The sequence below is a fragment of the Pholis gunnellus genome, assembly GCF_910591455.1.
Source record: "Pholis gunnellus genome assembly, chromosome: 3".
NCBI lineage: Eukaryota > Metazoa > Chordata > Actinopteri > Perciformes > Pholidae > Pholis > Pholis gunnellus.
The window spans coordinates 11,110,999-11,128,204 of record NC_136529.1 but is presented as its reverse complement, the minus strand read 5'-3'; the positions used below and the strand labels follow the sequence as shown (position 1 = coordinate 11,128,204).

Sequence of the window (17,206 nt, the reverse complement as noted above, 5' to 3'; positions counted from 1 at the left end):
CAATTCAATATGCTGTCTTTAGAATCAAAACAGTTTATTTACCAGAGTATGTTGCACATACAAGGAATTTGACATGGTGGATAGTACATAACATTAAACAATCAACACAGTGCAAAAAATAGAAACACATTAAAATTCACAATAAACTATCAAATATAGTGCACAGACAAACAGATAACAGTACTTTAAACAAGTATAATGTAAGTGTAATGTAAATGTGTCAAGTGTATTTAAATACAGAAACATAGAAGGGATGTGCAGGGGAGTGTATCGGTAGGACATTTTCCTGGGGATGTCAGAGTCAGCGGGGGTCCCGGGCTTTGTTGATGAGCCCGACTGCAAGAGGGAAAAAACTGTTCATGTGGCGTGAGGTCTTGGTCCTGATGGACCGCAGCCTCCTGCCAGATGGAAGGGGCACTAACAGTTTGTGTCCAGGGTGAGCGGGGTCGGCTACAATCCTTCTTGCTCGCTTCAGGGTCCTTGAAGTGAACAAGTCCTGGAGGCACGGCAGATTGCAGCCAATCACCCTCTTGGCAGAGCGAATGATGCGCTGCAGCCTGCCCTTGTCAGTGGCTGCAGCTCACCAAACTGTGATGGAGGAGCAGAGGATGGACTCAACGATGGCTGTGTAGAAGTGCACCATCATTGTCTTTGGCAGGTTGAATCTCTTCAGCTGCCTCAGGAAGTACATCCTCTGCTGAGCCTTCTTAGTGATCCAGGACCACTTGAGGTCCTGGATTACGGTGGAGCCCAGGAAGCGGAAGGACTCCACAGCGTCGACGGGGAAGTCACACAGGGGTGATAGAGACAGGTGCGTTCTTGCGGGAAATCCACAACCATCTCCACTGTCTTTAGAGCGTTGAGCTCTAGGTTGTTCAGATGGTCAACCTCCCACCTGTAGGTGGACTCATCCCCGCCAGAGATGAGTCCAATGAGGGTGGTGTCACCCGCGTACTTCAAGAGCTTGACAGACTAGTGACTGGAGGTGCAGCTGTTGGTGTACAGGGAGAAGAGCAGAGGGGAAAGAACGCAGCCTTGGGGGGAACCGGTGCTGATGGTCCGGGAGGCTGAGATGTGGTTTCCCAGCTTCACATGCTGCTTCCTGTCAGACAGGAAGTCTGATATCCACTTGCAGGTGGAGTCGAGCACGTGCAGCTGAGAGAGCTTGTCATGCACCAATGATGGTGTTGAAAGCAGAGCTGAAGTCCACAAACCTGAGGAGTCCAGATGCTGGAGGATGAAATAAAGGGCCATGTTGAGCCAACAGGCTCTGTAATATGTTGATGGAGCCATGGGGGATGGGGTTCAGGACTGTCCCATTGTCTTTCAAAATGACAGTAGAACTCGTTCAGCTCGTCTGCCAGGCGTAGCTCATTCATGGGCTGGGGGGCTTTAGGCTTGTAGTTGTTTGTTATCTGTCTGAGACCTCTCCAGACAGAAGGCAGAGTCACTTGCGGAGAGCTGATGTTGCAGTTTCTCAGAGTACTGTCGTTTAGCGTCTCTCACCGCCTTACTAAACCTGTATTTTGCCTCTTTATACATGTCCTTGTCCCACTCCTAAATGCCTGATCCTTGTTTACAAACTCATCTAAACCAGTCAAAGTGTCTACATGTTTTCCTTTCCTCCACAAACTAGGCTAACTCCTTTGACTGCAGTACAATTACATTTTCCATTAGTCCTATAACTGTTTTTTTGGAACAAACAAAATTCCTCTCAGATGATATTGACGCTCTCTTTACCTACATTACATTCCACCACTGTGGGCCTTCTTCACTCAGATTAGTCTGCTTTCCCGGCACAATGTTTATTATCGAGTTTAAACCTTCATAAAACATCTACTAACATACAGTAAATGACACAAAGGCACGAGGGATAAAAGCATTGCCCAGGAACAGGGGCGGAACCTCGACTGAGTGACGCAACCGTGTGCACAGACGATCTCTGCGGCGGCCGCTGGGTTCAGTCTGTCGGAGAGGAGCCCGCACGGAGTCCTTCCTCAATCCGGGAGTCTTGAAGCAGCCATGGCGTCAGGCCTGTTCGGTGTTGTTGTGTTGGCTTTAACAGTGGTGCTGGCACCGCCTGTGTCTGGTGAGTTTTCATTGTTTCAACTTTAAATGGTCGTTATTTTGTCTTCTTTGTCTCTCGCGTTGTTTTCATGTTGTACACGTTATTGCAACGGTCGCTAGAAACCGGGGCTCAACCGACCGAAGATCCGGGGCGATGTCAGCGACCGATAAGCTGGGTTGTGTGTTAAAGTTACCGTCTGTTGTTCAAACACTGGTTAAACAATGGGACGTTAGTGTCGCTACTTCCAACTGGCTATTTAACCGGATCTGATCCATCTTATATTAGGATTTGAGGGTCAGTACACCGATAGATGTAAAACGTTAATCAACCGGTTGATTTTATTTTTTGTGTGTGTGCTATTTCCTATAACGTTATCCTAGCTGCTGCTGCTTCTGTCTAATATAATATGATTATTTTAAATACTATAAATATATATAATGTTCTGTCTTACCATTACAAATCCATTATTTACAGCAGTATTTGTGAAGATGAATAAATAAAGGTGGACCACCTGTCTAACCTACACAGTTTCAACAAAGACATGAGCATTGTAACGTTCATGAATGTAGGATTCGTTACAGAACTGTTGTATTACACTGCATCACCAATATTAAATAGATTGTAAAGCTGTATTCTCCTCATTACCAAATGATTATGTCTATAAAATGGTGTAAAAACGGCCATTAAAATGATCACAAGGCCGAAGACAACGTATTGACATTTCCTTTTCTGTTTTGTTTGAGCAACAGTCCAAAACCAAAAGACATTCAGCTCACAACATAAGAGAGATAAACAGAAAATAGAAAAGATAGAAGTAGAGAATATTTGACAATTTTGCTTGAAAAATTAACAAAACAATTAGTCAGTTGGAAAAAAAAAGCTTACACTAAAAGTTTCTTTCCATTAATTAATCGATTAATGGAGTCACTGTTTCAGTTGTTTTGGGACTGTTCTGGTCCCAGACCACCAAAACCAATATATGAACTCTGGTTTGAGACATGCATGCGTTTCATTACATTACCACGATTTACCATTCTCGTTCAGTTCATCTCCACTACAGATTTGTTTTCAGTTGTATTGAGGCTAACCTTTCCTGCCCCTCTCTGCTTTCTGTCTCTCTGCTGTTGCAGGAGGGAGCGGAGACTGCCTGTCCTACTATGACCAACCATTCAAAAGTTGCGCTGGGAAAGGATTTTGCTGTGGTTCCTGCATGGACAGAACATGCTGTAGGAACAGTTTCGATCGGTTTTCTGAGGATGACCAAGAAGACTGGTATTGTGTTTTATTCTGTAATAGATGATAAATGGCCTCTGACTTAAGTTTCCTTTTTTCCCTGTGTAACTTCAGCGGAGATGTGTCATTGCACTGCAGCCTAATATGCAATGATTATTCAGGCAAGCAACAGGAAGTAGCGTCTTCCTGTGCGCGACCACCAGCATGAAAGTAAAGTTACAGCAACATACATACTGTTTTGCTTGATGTTTTCTTTGTTTCTCTTTTAGTATTCATCGCTTTGGCTATCATACCTCACCATTGCCCATGATCCTTGGTATTGGATGCGTCGTCGTCACTTTCCTCATCTTCATCTGCTGCTGTGTCTGTCCCTGCTGCTGCCTGTACAAGATGTGCCGCAAGCCAAGACGTAAGTAGCCCTTTACCACTAGCAATTCAATCTAATAAATCTATTGTTCAGGGATTCACCGATCTGACCTTTTCAGTCCTGATACCGATACCACGGCTTTGGTTGTCTGCCGATGGCAAGTACTGATCTGATACCAGTGACTGAATTATAAACTGTAGGCCTCACTGTCTGGGAGAGACTGGGATCGTTCTTATAGTGTAAGGCAACATCAGGCTTGACTTGGCCAAAGATTTTGACTGCCAACGTCGCTGCTGAAGGAACTACCAGGTTACAAAAGCAATCTTAAAGAGGAAGCTTTTTTTTAATGTTTAGTTCAAGATTCAATAATGTACCACCATGCCAATGAAACATTGATTGGGATTAGTCTCGGTCTGTGCTACACATCAACACTACAAGACAAGCGCACGTCAGCATAGGTGGCACGAGGTACTCACTGGTTGCAGCATTGTGCGATATTACAATATAAGAGCAGACGATATAAATTTTGTATTGTTTACTTGAAGTTCACTTCCTGAAACTACCCGGTCAGGGGAACATAGGTGCAAAAGGAACGTGAATGTGATTGCATCGGTGCTCTGAAGTACCTTGATCTGTAAGGCATTTAACTCCCCCCATCAGCCAAAACACAGATGTTCCCATCTGGTTATTTTAACCATAAACAGTTTCTCTTTTGATTTAACAGACAATGTACCATAGGACGCTTTTAGGACACTAAATAAATGTTAAATAATTTTGACGGTATTATGCAAATCACCCTAAACTTAGTTGCACTTCGTCTTTTTAGTTAGTAATTCGTGGTATCTTCATCATTCTAAAGCTGTGAGCTGAACAGCAATCAGGTGTTAGTATAAGTTAGGAAATATTTCATTTAAAGGACAGAGTAACAAGTAACACACACAGTTAGTATTGTATTCGCAGCATGTGGCCATGTGCTGCTGCTGCTTCTGCAACATGTTGCTGCATGTTTCCTGCACACAGCCAACAAGGAGCACATTGTTGCGCTTCTCATTCTAGGTAAAATGCAGTGTCAGATTGTTTGGGGTTTGTTTTAATGAAGAAGCCAGACTCTTAGTTTCCAGTGTGTTGGAGTATTTACCAGAGTACTTTTGAAAACGGATCAGGGGACTCTTCTGAGGTCTGTTTGCCCACCCACCACTTGACTTTCATTACTGGAGTGACTTAGTCTTACTAATAGCCACGGACGTTGAGAGACAGAACATTCCCAAAATCACATGACACCGCCAACAGTTACAAAGAGGTACTTTTATCTGTGTTTGTCATCATTCGGCATGCTGTGCAGGGATCTTCTGTTGTGAGCCGTGTTGATGACCCAGATGTGCCAGACTTGAACACTACTGTCGTTCCACTAAGGAAAGATCACGCCCTCATTTAATTTACACTTTTTAAACATCTTAATTTACACAAGTTAGGGCCCGTTCATTTTCAGTGCTCCAAATTGGGGCAAACTATCTTTGATGAATACCAGCTGTTCAAAAACAGCTTTATAGGAATCTATGGTTGAGTAAAATGTTTATTAAAGGATAAGTCTAATGACATTCTATATGTTTGTTATTGTCAACAAATCCTATGAAAAGAGTAAGTCCAAAACCAACAATGGAGTCTGTTTAGCCAGAGCCTGATGTATCTTACTCCTGTGTGATAAACACACATGCATGCACCACAGCATTGCAAGAACATGGACACCACAGTTTATTTTGAGTCAGGAAACAATTATAATTATAATTGATGATAACGGAAATACAGAGTGTAATCAGCCTCATTCCTAAAATCGTAATAGAATTGACCTTAATTTATCTTTTTGTTGTTGTCTCTACTGTTACCACAATAACTCTTTAAGTACTTTGTATTCCTTCATTTACCTAACTTCCACTACAGTAATCAGCATCACAGACACATTGCTGCAGTTGTGTTGTTCCCACAATTCCACAAGGTTTTTGAGACACAACGTCATAATCATACTCAACCAGTCTTCATGTGCAAAAGCCCCCCATCATTAACTTCTCAAACGTAAGTCAGCTTACAGTACATTTTAACACCTTGGAAACACTCCAACAGAGGTTGCAACCCAGTCTCTGTCTTGCATAGTTTCATCTACATCTCAAATCAAGATCAAAACAAAATGTAATGAATTCTCTCTTTGCCTCTGTCCATCAAATGTCCTTCATTACTAGGAGTCTGTGTATTCTCGCCGATAGACAGACAGACAAACGAAGACAGTGGGCCTCATGCATGAACATTTTCGTATCCGAAACCTTTCCTACAGTTTTCTATGAGGTGTGCACGTACAATTATCCAGAGTCGGACTAACTAATCTTTCTTAACTGGACAAACTTGTCGTAAATCGCTCATTTCAGCGTAAGTGGTGCCATTTGTTCATAAAGAGATGCGCATCTGTGAGATTGAATCATTAGGAAAATCTGCGCCCCTAAAATCTCCATATAAATTTTGTTTTAAGTTTCATTGACAAAAATGTTAGTAAAGAGTAAAAACAAAGTTTTGACACTGCAGACTTTTCAGGTCCTGCTGTTGGAAATTAGCAGACACAAAGTTAACAAGTTCAGCAGAGTCATTGGGGGTGTAAAGAATTACAAAATATAAATAGTGCATCTGTTAAACATGAGGTGTCACCAGAGCAGAGCTGTACTGTGACAGAAATAAAGTCGGAATGGTTGAACATGAAGTTAAATTATTTTTTTAAAGAAAAAGCAGGCAGGCATTAATATGAGAGGGGGATGTGTCATGACGATGTAACGAGACAATACTTTAGTCTACTATCGGTGATGTTTCTCTGTCGGTCTGGACAGCGGCCTGCACACCGAATCGTATTGTTGCTGTGTGAAAATACGCAAACTAAAATCTGATAAACTATAATCTAAATTGGCAAGCTGTGATGATGATTATATGATACACAGAATATTATTTTTGCAAAACCTTTGTCTTGGTTGTATATTTTATTTTAGTAAGTTTTGGTATGACATTTTAACTCTAGATTCCTTCAGAATATGGGTTATGATTTCAGGTCAAGTCAGTGTTTTTTTTCCCTCGTTGGTCACGAGTCATACGACACTAATTTATAGCTTTTTATAAGTACAAGAAAATGTGTTCATACTGAGACAACCATATTGGGGGAAAAAAAGGAAATGGAACTCCGATCCAAATATAAATTGGGCTGAATATTTTTGATATTTTCAGGACAGACATCTCTACACACTGTTGGCATGTGAATTTCCACACCTTATTTTTTTTACGGGCTTTGTGCCTTCACAGACATCCTGCATCCTCTGTTGTTTTCCATTACAACAGGGTGTTTTTTTTTATCTCCTGTCTCTTTTGTCCGCCAACTCAACATTTTTGCTGCTAGATTTCTTCTTTTCTCCTCTTCCCAGTGCTTAGACTGGATTTTTACTACACATACTTGTCTTTAACTCGTGGAGGAAAGTACCTGAGTACTGTGTGTATTTGTGCTGGCACTCGAGCTCGTGCAACGTTCAAAGTACACACTCTTGCGCTGCCTGTCAGTTTGGTCTCTTCAGCCAGCGTGTTCAGGTTTTGCCATGCAGCAGCGAAGCTCTGGCACGGAGAGAGCGGGAGGCTGAAACACAAGTGAGAATGTGGACTCCCAGACTCGGGCTGTTGCATGTCGGGATCACATTCAGGAATGTCAGAGCTCCACCCCGTGTGACTCATTGTTTCCACGACAACCACAGCGGGGAAAACTCAAGACCATCCCACGTCATTTACAGGAAGTGGTCATGATGACTCCCCACTCTGTTAGGCGAAAATGATCATGGTGGGGGAGTGACTGACACACACACACACAGCTATCTTCCCTCAGGGCCGCTGTTGTTTTAAACACTGCTGTCTTTCAATTTCACTTACACAGAGATGGGTTTACTTACAACCAGGGTGGCGGTTTGATTCTGTATTTATGTACATTTATAGCCTTCCTAACTAGTGCCTTTTGTTCAATTCTAGTCTCATTTTATGAGAATATGTAGTATGAATAAACTTATTGAGAATTAGGATTTGTGTAACCTGAAAAAAATGCACAGGAAGTGTGATTTGTTTTTTTTTTGTTTTTTTTTGCTGCTCATGTGACAATGTGATCACTAAAGTTGACTCAGATGAAACATCTCTCCTCCGGATTTTGGCAGCTGGGCAGTCAGAAGAACCTGCTAGAGAGATTTTAGTAAATGAAACTGTTCTAAAACACCGGTTTAAAAAAACATGTTTGTACTAAAAATTGAAATTACACCCTGGAGTTCATGTATCCCCTCATGTGTTATATTCAATATTTTTGTGACACCAAATTAAGTATCATTCATACAATTATAGGATTTGTTTTTCACTGCCTGGTTTGTGCAGTTGGATAAATGCAGAAGTGATGGTCTGATGGTTATCGTCAGTCTTTTTGCATATTTGTAATTCACATGAATGTCTCCTTTGTATGTTCCTGTTTTTAATGTTGTAATGCCTTGCTCTTACTATTATGTAAGTATTTTTCTCAGTCTGTGTGGTGTTGGTGGTTATGCTCTGAAAATGATTTCTGGTTAACCTTGTGACTTATCATGCATGTGTTTTGGGCAGTTTCATGCTGCTGTTAGTTTGTATGTCAGCCTCGGTGATCTCATTTACCACATTAACCAGCATAAGATCAAACGAAGAGTTCAGACCAGACTACTTTTGTTGGTCAAAGCTACTTTTATTTCAGTACTTTACGTTTTCATTGTTCAGCATGGTTGTACCCCTCCACTTCCACTGAAACTGTGATTTACCCCCTGGCTAGCTTATATTAACTGTATTTGTCATCTGCTTGCTTACAGCTGTGATAGCTACCAGCACCCACACCACAGTGGTCACCACCACTCCTCGGCAGTACCCGCAGCAGCCAACCGCAACACCTGGGCAGCCTCAGTCCTACCAGGGAGGCCAGTATCAAATCTACCACCCCGTACCAGTGCAGCCGGGCTACGGAGCTCAGCCAGGGCCCCAGGGCTACGGAGCTCAGCCAGGGCCCCAGGGCTACGGAGCTCAGCCAGGGCCCCAGGGCTACGGAGCTCAGCCAGGGCCCCAAGGCTACGGAGCACAGCCAGGGCCCCAGGGCTACGGAGCTCAGCCCATGCCAACACCACCCTACCATGGACAAGTAATCGTAGCAGGACCGCCACCCACATATCAGGAAGCCAGTGAGTGTGAACTCTATAAAACGTAGCCAAATAATTACATGTCTAATTGTGATTACTGCCTGTTGTCATATCAAAGACAAATTCGATCTGAAGGGAAAGGACAGGAATGAAGATGACTTTTTTTAATAACCTTCAACATGGGATAATGACACATTACAGCTTTAAAAATAACACATTATGCAATTTTGTTGCTTCAGAATAGCTGCAGTCGGAAGTGGAGGTGGAATAACCGCTGCTGCTGGGAAGTTGGCTCATGTCTGGGTTTTGTAAAATAGGAAATGCAACATTTATGTTGACTTTGTTGGACGGAGCTGAAGTTGTGGTTACTGTAAAATTATTTTCTGCCCTTTCATCGTCATGCCCTGTTATCTTTCTGTCTGCAGCCGGTCCTGGCTTCCCTCCCCAGCCGATGCCCTATAGCCAGGCTGCATTCAGCCCCGGCCAGCCAGCCTACCCTCTGCAGCCTCCTGTCCAGCCGCAGCCCAAAGCTCCGAACCCAAACTACCTGGCCCAGCCAGCCTACAACCCGGATTATACTGGATAATAAACCACGGTGCTACGCTCTTAGCCACTCTAAAAACATGCTGCAGCATTTTCGAACTTGGCAGAACTGAAGATGTGTAATTTGTCATTTTGGTGGTTAAATATGGAAATGTTATGACACATTAATAGTTGTTGTAGTGCATCTGTTCTGTCGAAAAGAGTTGCCAAGTGAAAATGTTGAAACCTCTCGACTCGCATTGCATGGACTTACAATATACAAGTGGTGAGATTGTTTTCTATATATATATATATGTGTATATATATATATATTTCTTAGTGACTCCATCTTGATCATCTTGTAAATTACACGTAAAACCACTCTGAGTGTGATTCTGAAAAGTAGATGAAGTGCTTTGACATTTTCCAGCCTTCTTAACATGCCTCAACACCTGCCTCCTGGTCCCCGTGGATACTGTGCTCCGGCCGAACAGGCCTGACGTCTTCATTCATCATCTACAGTGATTGCAGTCAGACTCGGTGGTAAAACTTTGGAGCAGTCACGGCCGTAATCTCATTACTTTCTGCCGGTTTATTTCAGAACGGTGAAGGGCTTTGAACCTTTTCCCTCTACTTTATGATGCTTTGCACGTGTTACTTGGGAACAAATCAACTCCAAAGTATGTAATACGTCTCACTAGAGTTATCATAGAAAATGTCAGTCAGTTGACTAACGGTTTTCGGGAAAAAGGGTCTTCTTTTGACCCTCCAGCTAAAGGGACAAAATAAGCCTCGCTCACAGGGAAAGGTTTTTTTATTGTGTTCATATGCAAGGGGGAGTTTGTTTGTCCTTTCTCCTCAGCTTGTTTTCCTTCATTGTTTCCGTCTTGCATCTGTTATGACCTGAAATGCATCGGCAGCTTTGAATGAAAAACCCAAAGGTGATTTCTATTTTATTTTTTTCTGTTCAATCAACCAAACATCCACACAAATTTCAAATGTTGTTACAAAATGCAAAAAAACAATTGTGCCTTCTCAGCCACACCATTTTTTTTTATCCAACTAAAGTGTGCATATTATTCACAGCAGTATAATATCTCATTTTCTAGTTATTCATGCACGTGTTTCACATCGTGTTGTGTTACATTATTTTGCAACTTTAGTTCCAAACTGCGTGTTACAAATTTTTGAAGGTCATCTTTTTCTATTATTCAGTATTCTGTTATTTGCTTGTGGAAATTGTCATCTCAAGAGCCTTAATTAGACTGCACCAACATAGCAGTCAGGTTTGAACAGGTAGTCTGTTGTGATTCTGTTTTTATCTAAAAACTAAACTAATACACCTTCCTTGCTCTGCTCTGTCACTTCTGCTTTCTGCTGACTGAAATGACTTGAAAACAGTTTTGCTCAAGTGACCTTTTTTCTTATGAACTTGCAGACGTACAGTCACAGCTCATATGACGAGCCAGACCGTGAGCCTTTTTTTAGCCACCCTGCTTTTTCAGCTTCCTCTTTTTAGACTTTGGTTGCGGTCAAAGAACAGAGTACCTAATATATTCTATTTCAGTGTTTTATTACATGCAAGTATCAGGGGTACAGGTTTCAGAATGACGTTCAGTCGCGTCCATGCTGTGGCTCATTTCATTTTAACCAGCTGACATGAGACATGCCGGCTAATGAAAGGGGCCTCATGTACTCGCATATCTTTGTCTTTTGCAAAGCAGTTCATTTGTGGGGAATGTGCATTTGTTTCATACATCAACTAAGCGATTTGTCAGTGTGCTTTCTTGTAGGATTGCCATTTGTGTGAAGTCTGTCTTTATAAATGTATTCTTCCTGTGATTTCAGTCCTTTGGCCAGTGTTGTTTCTTCAAGAAGACTGTAGTTGGAGTGTTTTTATTTGCGTGTGGATTACAGCCATTTGTTTTCTATATGAGCGAAATACCAGCAGAGATTTATTCTTGTTCCAGCTGTTTCTCATACAAGAATAATTGGCATTGATGCTACTTTGAAAATATATGTACATTCATTTTATTTTGTTAAAAACCCACCACTTCTTCTGCACAGTTAAATAAAATATGTATTTTGGTTTCCCCAACTTATGAATTTTCAGTATAGAAGATGAACTCAAAGTGCACTTTTTTTCTGTGCTAGTGGCTGTACAATATGTTACACAATCTAATGCGAGCGTTAATATTTTTAAGTTTCAATATTAATATTTAACTGAGTATAATGTGTACTATGTTAGATGTAGTGTGTGCATGCGCATGCTACCATCTGCTATATAGCACCAAACACAACTGAGGCTGAAAGCAAGTCATAAACCAAAGTATTGGACAAATTCAAATGTGGACCTGATGATGGTGCTAAATGAAAAGTTAGAGGATCACGAGAGTTATTACAATTGATCCTGAGGGGGACATGAAAGTCTTTGTCCAGCAGCCTTTGAGATACTTCAGTCTGGACTAGCATGGCTAAAAAGAAGTTAGTGAAGAGGGTGCATTTAATCAAGCCATGCAGTATCAGACAAAACCCCTGAGAATTGACTCATCTATAATAAGAAAAGAGTACACAAATATAATTTTTGTTTTTTACAAATATTGGTGAGCTAATGTCAATAACAGCTAAATGTGTAGGTGGCTTTTTTGGCCTGCTAGTCCATGTTGAGGTAACCACAAAAACATGATGTTTTGATGAAAATATATTTAGATGTACATTCATTGAGGGTGTGGAGGAGGACGTTGGGTAATATGGAAAGTTCAACGGAGGCAGATAATACTAGTTCAAAGCAAATTTGGGGGGAGTTATACTTTGTTGCATCTACGAATTGCTTAATTGCACAGAAAATGATACGAGAAATGTTGTTATGCTGTAGACCTACTTGTGGCCTCAAAGGGTTTCCTTTTTTAACATACAGGGGATTTCATGTAAAAAGTAATTATATTATATAATTAATTTGTGCAGCCAAATGGAGGTGAAGTATAGCCAGTGTGCAAAAACAGAATCCAAAAAGTTTTCTTGGCTTATTTGTCTTCATGCTGCCGTCTTGGCCATCTCACATAACGAACAAACGTAGCAGCACTAAGACTCACTACAAAACAACCTGTTGATAAATGAATGAGAGTTAACCCAGTGGCAAGTCTCTCTCATGATGTGAGGAATGCTGTCGGGCTACTTGCTACAGGGTGGGACAGACAGACAGACAGGTTGAAACAGTCCACTGCAGTCATTTCCTTATTTCACTAAGTCATTGCAGTTATGGCTACAGGTGTCTTGTCCAGTCTTGTGTGTGTTCTGTGTTTGATCCTGCTCCCAGCTGTATGGGGTGAGTTTTATTTTGGTGTTTTTTTTTTCCCCACAAGTAGGATATCTCAGTCATATGCAGACAGTCACAAAATGAAAACAGTATGAGTCAATCAAGTGAAATCAGATGCCACAGTTTCATTACTACAACTTTGATTTGACCTCTTAGTGGCAGTGACTTTTGTTTTCGAGCTTGTATGTATGTGTCTGTTTAAATAGTTTAGCTGTTAATCTCTCGCACTCACTGCTCTTCACCATGACTCTGTGTTTTATATGTTACAGCTGATTACTGTAGCAGCTACGTGGACACAAATGCTTACCAACACCAGGCTCAGCAATGCTCTCGGTACTGCTGTGGAAACTGCGAGAGGAAATATTGCTGCAGTGACAGAGAATACCGTTTTACTCAAGAAAGACAACAACTCTGTTTCGGAAGGTGTGCTAAACCTGTGTTTAAAAAAGAAAAGTAAAAAAAGACAGCTACAGCATAAGAAACAATATCAGCATTTTAAGAAATGAAAATATCTCTTCTCTGTCTCTTCCCCAGTTCTTCTGACCATGGGAAGAAAAGCCGCATTGCTCTGCTTCTGGGAAGCATTTTAGGGACTATTATTCCGGTTATGTTCTGTGTGTGTCTCATCATCTGCTGTGTGGCTCCGTGCTGTTTGTGCTACAAGAAGTGTCGAAAAGGACGCAACCGAAGTCCCCAAAGTACGACACATTTTTTGTTTGAGTTCAGTTTTTGCAGGCAACCAAGTATAAAACGTTGTACTGTATTGTAGGTGCAAGCAATTACAGCAAAGTTTGACGTTTTGGGAAATACGCTTATTCAATTTCTTGCAGAGAGTTAGATGAGAAGATTGATTTGATTTTTGCATGCTAAGCGAAGCTAAATATTAAGTTACCGCCAGCAGCCGGCTAACTTAGCTTAGCAGACTGCTGGCTGGATACAGATGGAAACAGTTAGTCTGTCTAAACTGCCAACCAGATCTTCTAAAGCTCACTAATTAACACGTTGTATCTTGTTTGTTTAATCTTTACACGTATGGTGTATGTGCCAGATATTTGCTGGTCTGCACCAGTTGCCAGGCAGCTAGTGGGAGCAGTAACTTCCTACTACATTCCCCGCTGGTTGCCTGTCAAATGGACCAAGAAATATCAGGCACACAACCACCAATAAAATGGTGATTTGATGTTTTAACACACAGATTAAAAACAAACAAATGCAATGTGTTTAATAAGTGAGCCTTAGAGGAGCCAACCAACTCTCAGTAAGAAGGCCAATAGTGAATTTCCCATTGTCGAACCTTTCCTTCTGTCAAAAACCTGATCTTATTTCACAATAGTGTCACAATTTCTTTCGGTCACAGTATTGGTGTGTCCTACCTTATTTTCAAACCAAACTCAGTCTATGACTTTTCCTCTAGTTGGGACAAACACCGCTGTCGTAGTCAACTTGCCCCAGCAGCCCCTCTCTCCCCCCGCCGGACATCAGCCGACCTACCCCGGCTACCAGCCCGTACCTGCCCTGCCTGAATATGGAAGCCTGCCCATCCCTACAGCACCACCACCATACATGGAAACTAGTGAGTTATTTCATGACATTTATAAACTAATGAGTATATAGCGGGTACATTTAAGACAGAAAACTGAGTCCACTAATCCACCGGGATATATGTATCAGATTGTTCTGTGATTTACTATCTAAAGGGCGATCATCTGGTTCTTATTAACAAATCAGTGTTGCTTCCTAGTTTTACTGACAACAATAAGATGTTTTAAACAACAAGCCTATTGATATTCTTTATTATTCTTTTATTGTCCACAAGTCAGATGAAAACCCAAACCAACAATGAATTGAACTTGATAACAAGTATTATGTAAAGCCTTATATGTGCTATTCCTCTGTGCTATGGAGCTCCATTGTTGTCCAAAACCAGCAGAGTTGCAAAGCAAGAGTTATTTCAGGCGCCCGTTGTTACAGAGGTAAAAGTCATTTAACCATAGAAAATGTTACCTGACTCACAGTTTGAGCACTTATACAGCTTGGCTCGGCATGCAACTTTAAATTAAAGGAACAGTTCACCCCAAAATCAAAAATACATATTTTTCCACTTTCCTGTATGGTATTTATATAAAAAAACACTTTTGGAACTATCAGTCTGACCCATTTAAAAACAATCAAGGAGCAACACCTTTGCACTGGGTGACATGTTCCTCATGAACATTTGAGTCAATCCCACATAAACAGTTCTGCTGCTGTAAAAACTCTTAAAAAAGCTTAAAATGTGTATTAAACCACATCTAAAAACAGCTGCCAACGCAGTCCTTTTAAGTCCTGATGGAGTAATGTTTGCTAAAAGTACAGTGCCGAGGTATTTGAAGAAATTATTTAGACTTGAAAAAAAAAGAGATATTATATATTTTTGATGTGTTTATGAATCACTACTCTATGATAAGCTGAGAGCAACAGACAGGATAGGGAAGTGTTGTCATTGGATATGTTGATAATAAAATTAAAATAAAGAACAACTCCAGCATTATCCTTTCATGATTGTTACAGGATAACATCGTATTTAAATAAAGAATAATTGGGAAAACAACACCTTTTTTAGCAGCAAGAAACCAAATATGTGTGTTTTTGTCTTTTTAGACGATCCAGCTCACTTTCCAGGTGCATTCCCTGCCGGGCTGCCGATGATGCCCTTCCCTGGTCAGCCTTATGCACCGCCACCACATTCAGGTGCACCGATGCCCTACAACCCCGCTTATGTGCCAAACCTTTAAACCAGATAGCTAACTAGACCAAAGTGCTGCCCGTTTGCAACACCATTCTCACGGGAATAAGAAATGTGTGGATAACATTGTGTTGTTACAATAGAAACCCCCTTTGCAGGATGTCAAATTGAAATATATCTTGGGGAAACTACATTTTTCTACTAAATCACATTGCTATATCTTGCTGCTGCTTTCTATGGGTAAACCTTTTTGAATAAAAGCTTCAGTAATGGACATTTGTTTAGCAATATTCAATTTTTAAATATGGCCACTTTTAAATGGAAGAGTTGAATGTTGAATAATGATGCATTTCAGAAGAAGTACCAAAACACACATTTCAAGTCATGAGAGAAAAAAGAAATAAAAACAATTATATGTCAACAAATCTACAGATGCTTAAGGTATTTGTAGTTTTTTTTTAAATTGTTGATGAATTCAGATGAATTCACAATTTTTCAATATTACTTGAGTAGTTGCACTCAGTCTTTGTTTATTAGGATTTTCTTATGTAAGAGGCACGTTAATCTGTGGTGCCATTAGAACAGTTGAAATCATGATGAAACACTGTTGAAAATGCTTATTTATTTTAATAAACTTCAACTGCCTCTAGAGGTCGCTACTGCCTCGCTTTTAATTTGTATAGAAAAGGGGAAACAGAGGGATACTTCATGCTGCATGTTCTTGTCGTCTAACATATTGTTTCAAATACACAACAATAAACCTATGAATCTCTTTTGTCCCATTATGATCAAGCATACTTCTTTCAGATGAAGATTTAAAATCACAGGTGCTGTATTTCAACCACTTGATGCACATGATGCATGTTTGGTTGTCCTTTTGCATTTTTAGGGATAATTGAGGACTATTAGTCTGATGGGTGCAATAGAGAAACACTGGGTCATCCTCTGTTGCCTTTAATTACTGTAATATTACTAGTATATTACTATTTATTTGTATTCTTACTTGCACTAAGTGTGTCTATAGTACCACAGTAATGCAATTCTTTATTTTATTTATCTAAACTTAATTTAACCAGGATAATATTCCCATTTAGAGTTTAAATCTCTCTTACAACGGGACCATAAATGAAGTGAGCCTCTTGTTGGCTCATCCTCTTGGTGAGAATATACAGAGGTACAGAGTTTATAACCAGTTTGAAGCTTGTTTTGTTACAAATTAAACAAGCACAGCTGAAACGATTATTTGAGCAATCAATTAACCAATTGTCAGAAAATGATCTTGAATCGTTTAAGTCATTTTTCATGCAAATATTTTAGTAGATCTAGCTTCCCAAATGTGAGGGTTTCATGTTAATAAATGTAATAATTTTAGTTTGTAATCAATCATTTTGTGAAGTCCCCACTTTGGGCTCTGAGAACTTGTGATTGGTCATTTATACATTTTTATAAACCACATGATCAATCTATTATAAGTAAAAAATCATCCAAACATTGTTGTAATAATGTATTAGAAATAATAGTCTAACAGTCACGGGGGGGGGGGGGGGGGGGGCGTTTTCCTGCACTGAATACTTAAGTACATTCTCCTGGTTATTGCATACTTTTACTTAAATTGCATTTAGCAGTATTTCAACACAGTATTAGTACTGTTACTGAAGTAAAGGATCTGAATACTTCCTCCACGACTGGCACGTTAGAACTGATGGTTTGATGCACTGCGTTGAAAAGAGTGAGGAGGTATCTGCTGCGTATGTGATGATGACGGTTG

The 17,206-nt window shown here is 40.5% G+C and overlaps 2 protein-coding genes across 2 annotated transcripts; both read left to right on the top strand.

The window, feature by feature from the left end:
• Positions 1–1,970: 1,970 nt before the first annotated feature.
• LOC306715559 (uncharacterized protein) lies at positions 1,971–11,244 on the top strand. Its single transcript, XM_079185961.1, has 5 exons — positions 1,971–2,089; positions 3,199–3,340; positions 3,571–3,710; positions 8,555–8,917; positions 9,301–11,244. Exons 1-5 carry the CDS (start codon positions 2,023–2,025, stop codon positions 9,459–9,461), a joined length of 873 nt encoding a protein of 290 aa, XP_079042087.1. The 5' UTR covers positions 1,971–2,022; the 3' UTR covers positions 9,462–11,244.
• Positions 11,245–12,646: 1,402 nt separating this feature from the next.
• On the top strand, positions 12,647–16,093 carry LOC306714169 (protein shisa-5-like). The gene is made up of 5 exons (XM_079184124.1): positions 12,647–12,722; positions 12,983–13,136; positions 13,248–13,411; positions 14,128–14,286; positions 15,354–16,093. Exons 1-5 carry the CDS (start codon positions 12,656–12,658, stop codon positions 15,485–15,487), a joined length of 678 nt encoding a protein of 225 aa, XP_079040250.1. The 5' UTR covers positions 12,647–12,655; the 3' UTR covers positions 15,488–16,093.
• The last annotated feature ends 1,113 nt before the right edge of the window (positions 16,094–17,206 follow it).

Excerpts from the sequence above, each read along its gene's own strand:
- LOC306715559 (XM_079185961.1), top strand. The coding sequence starts at position 2,023 with ATGGCGTCAGGCCTGTTCGGTGTTGTTGTGTTGGCTTTAACAGTGGTG. Across the intron at positions 2,090-3,198 it reads GCTGGCACCGCCTGTGTCTG|GAGGGAGCGGAGACTGCCTG; the intron begins GTGAGTTTTCAT and ends CTGCTGTTGCAG. Across the intron at positions 3,341-3,570 it reads GAGGATGACCAAGAAGACTG|TATTCATCGCTTTGGCTATC; the intron begins GTATTGTGTTTT and ends TTTCTCTTTTAG.
- LOC306714169 (XM_079184124.1), top strand. The coding sequence starts at position 12,656 with ATGGCTACAGGTGTCTTGTCCAGTCTTGTGTGTGTTCTGTGTTTGATC. Across the intron at positions 12,723-12,982 it reads CCTGCTCCCAGCTGTATGGG|CTGATTACTGTAGCAGCTAC; the intron begins GTGAGTTTTATT and ends TATATGTTACAG. Across the intron at positions 14,287-15,353 it reads ACCACCATACATGGAAACTA|ACGATCCAGCTCACTTTCCA; the intron begins GTGAGTTATTTC and ends TTGTCTTTTTAG.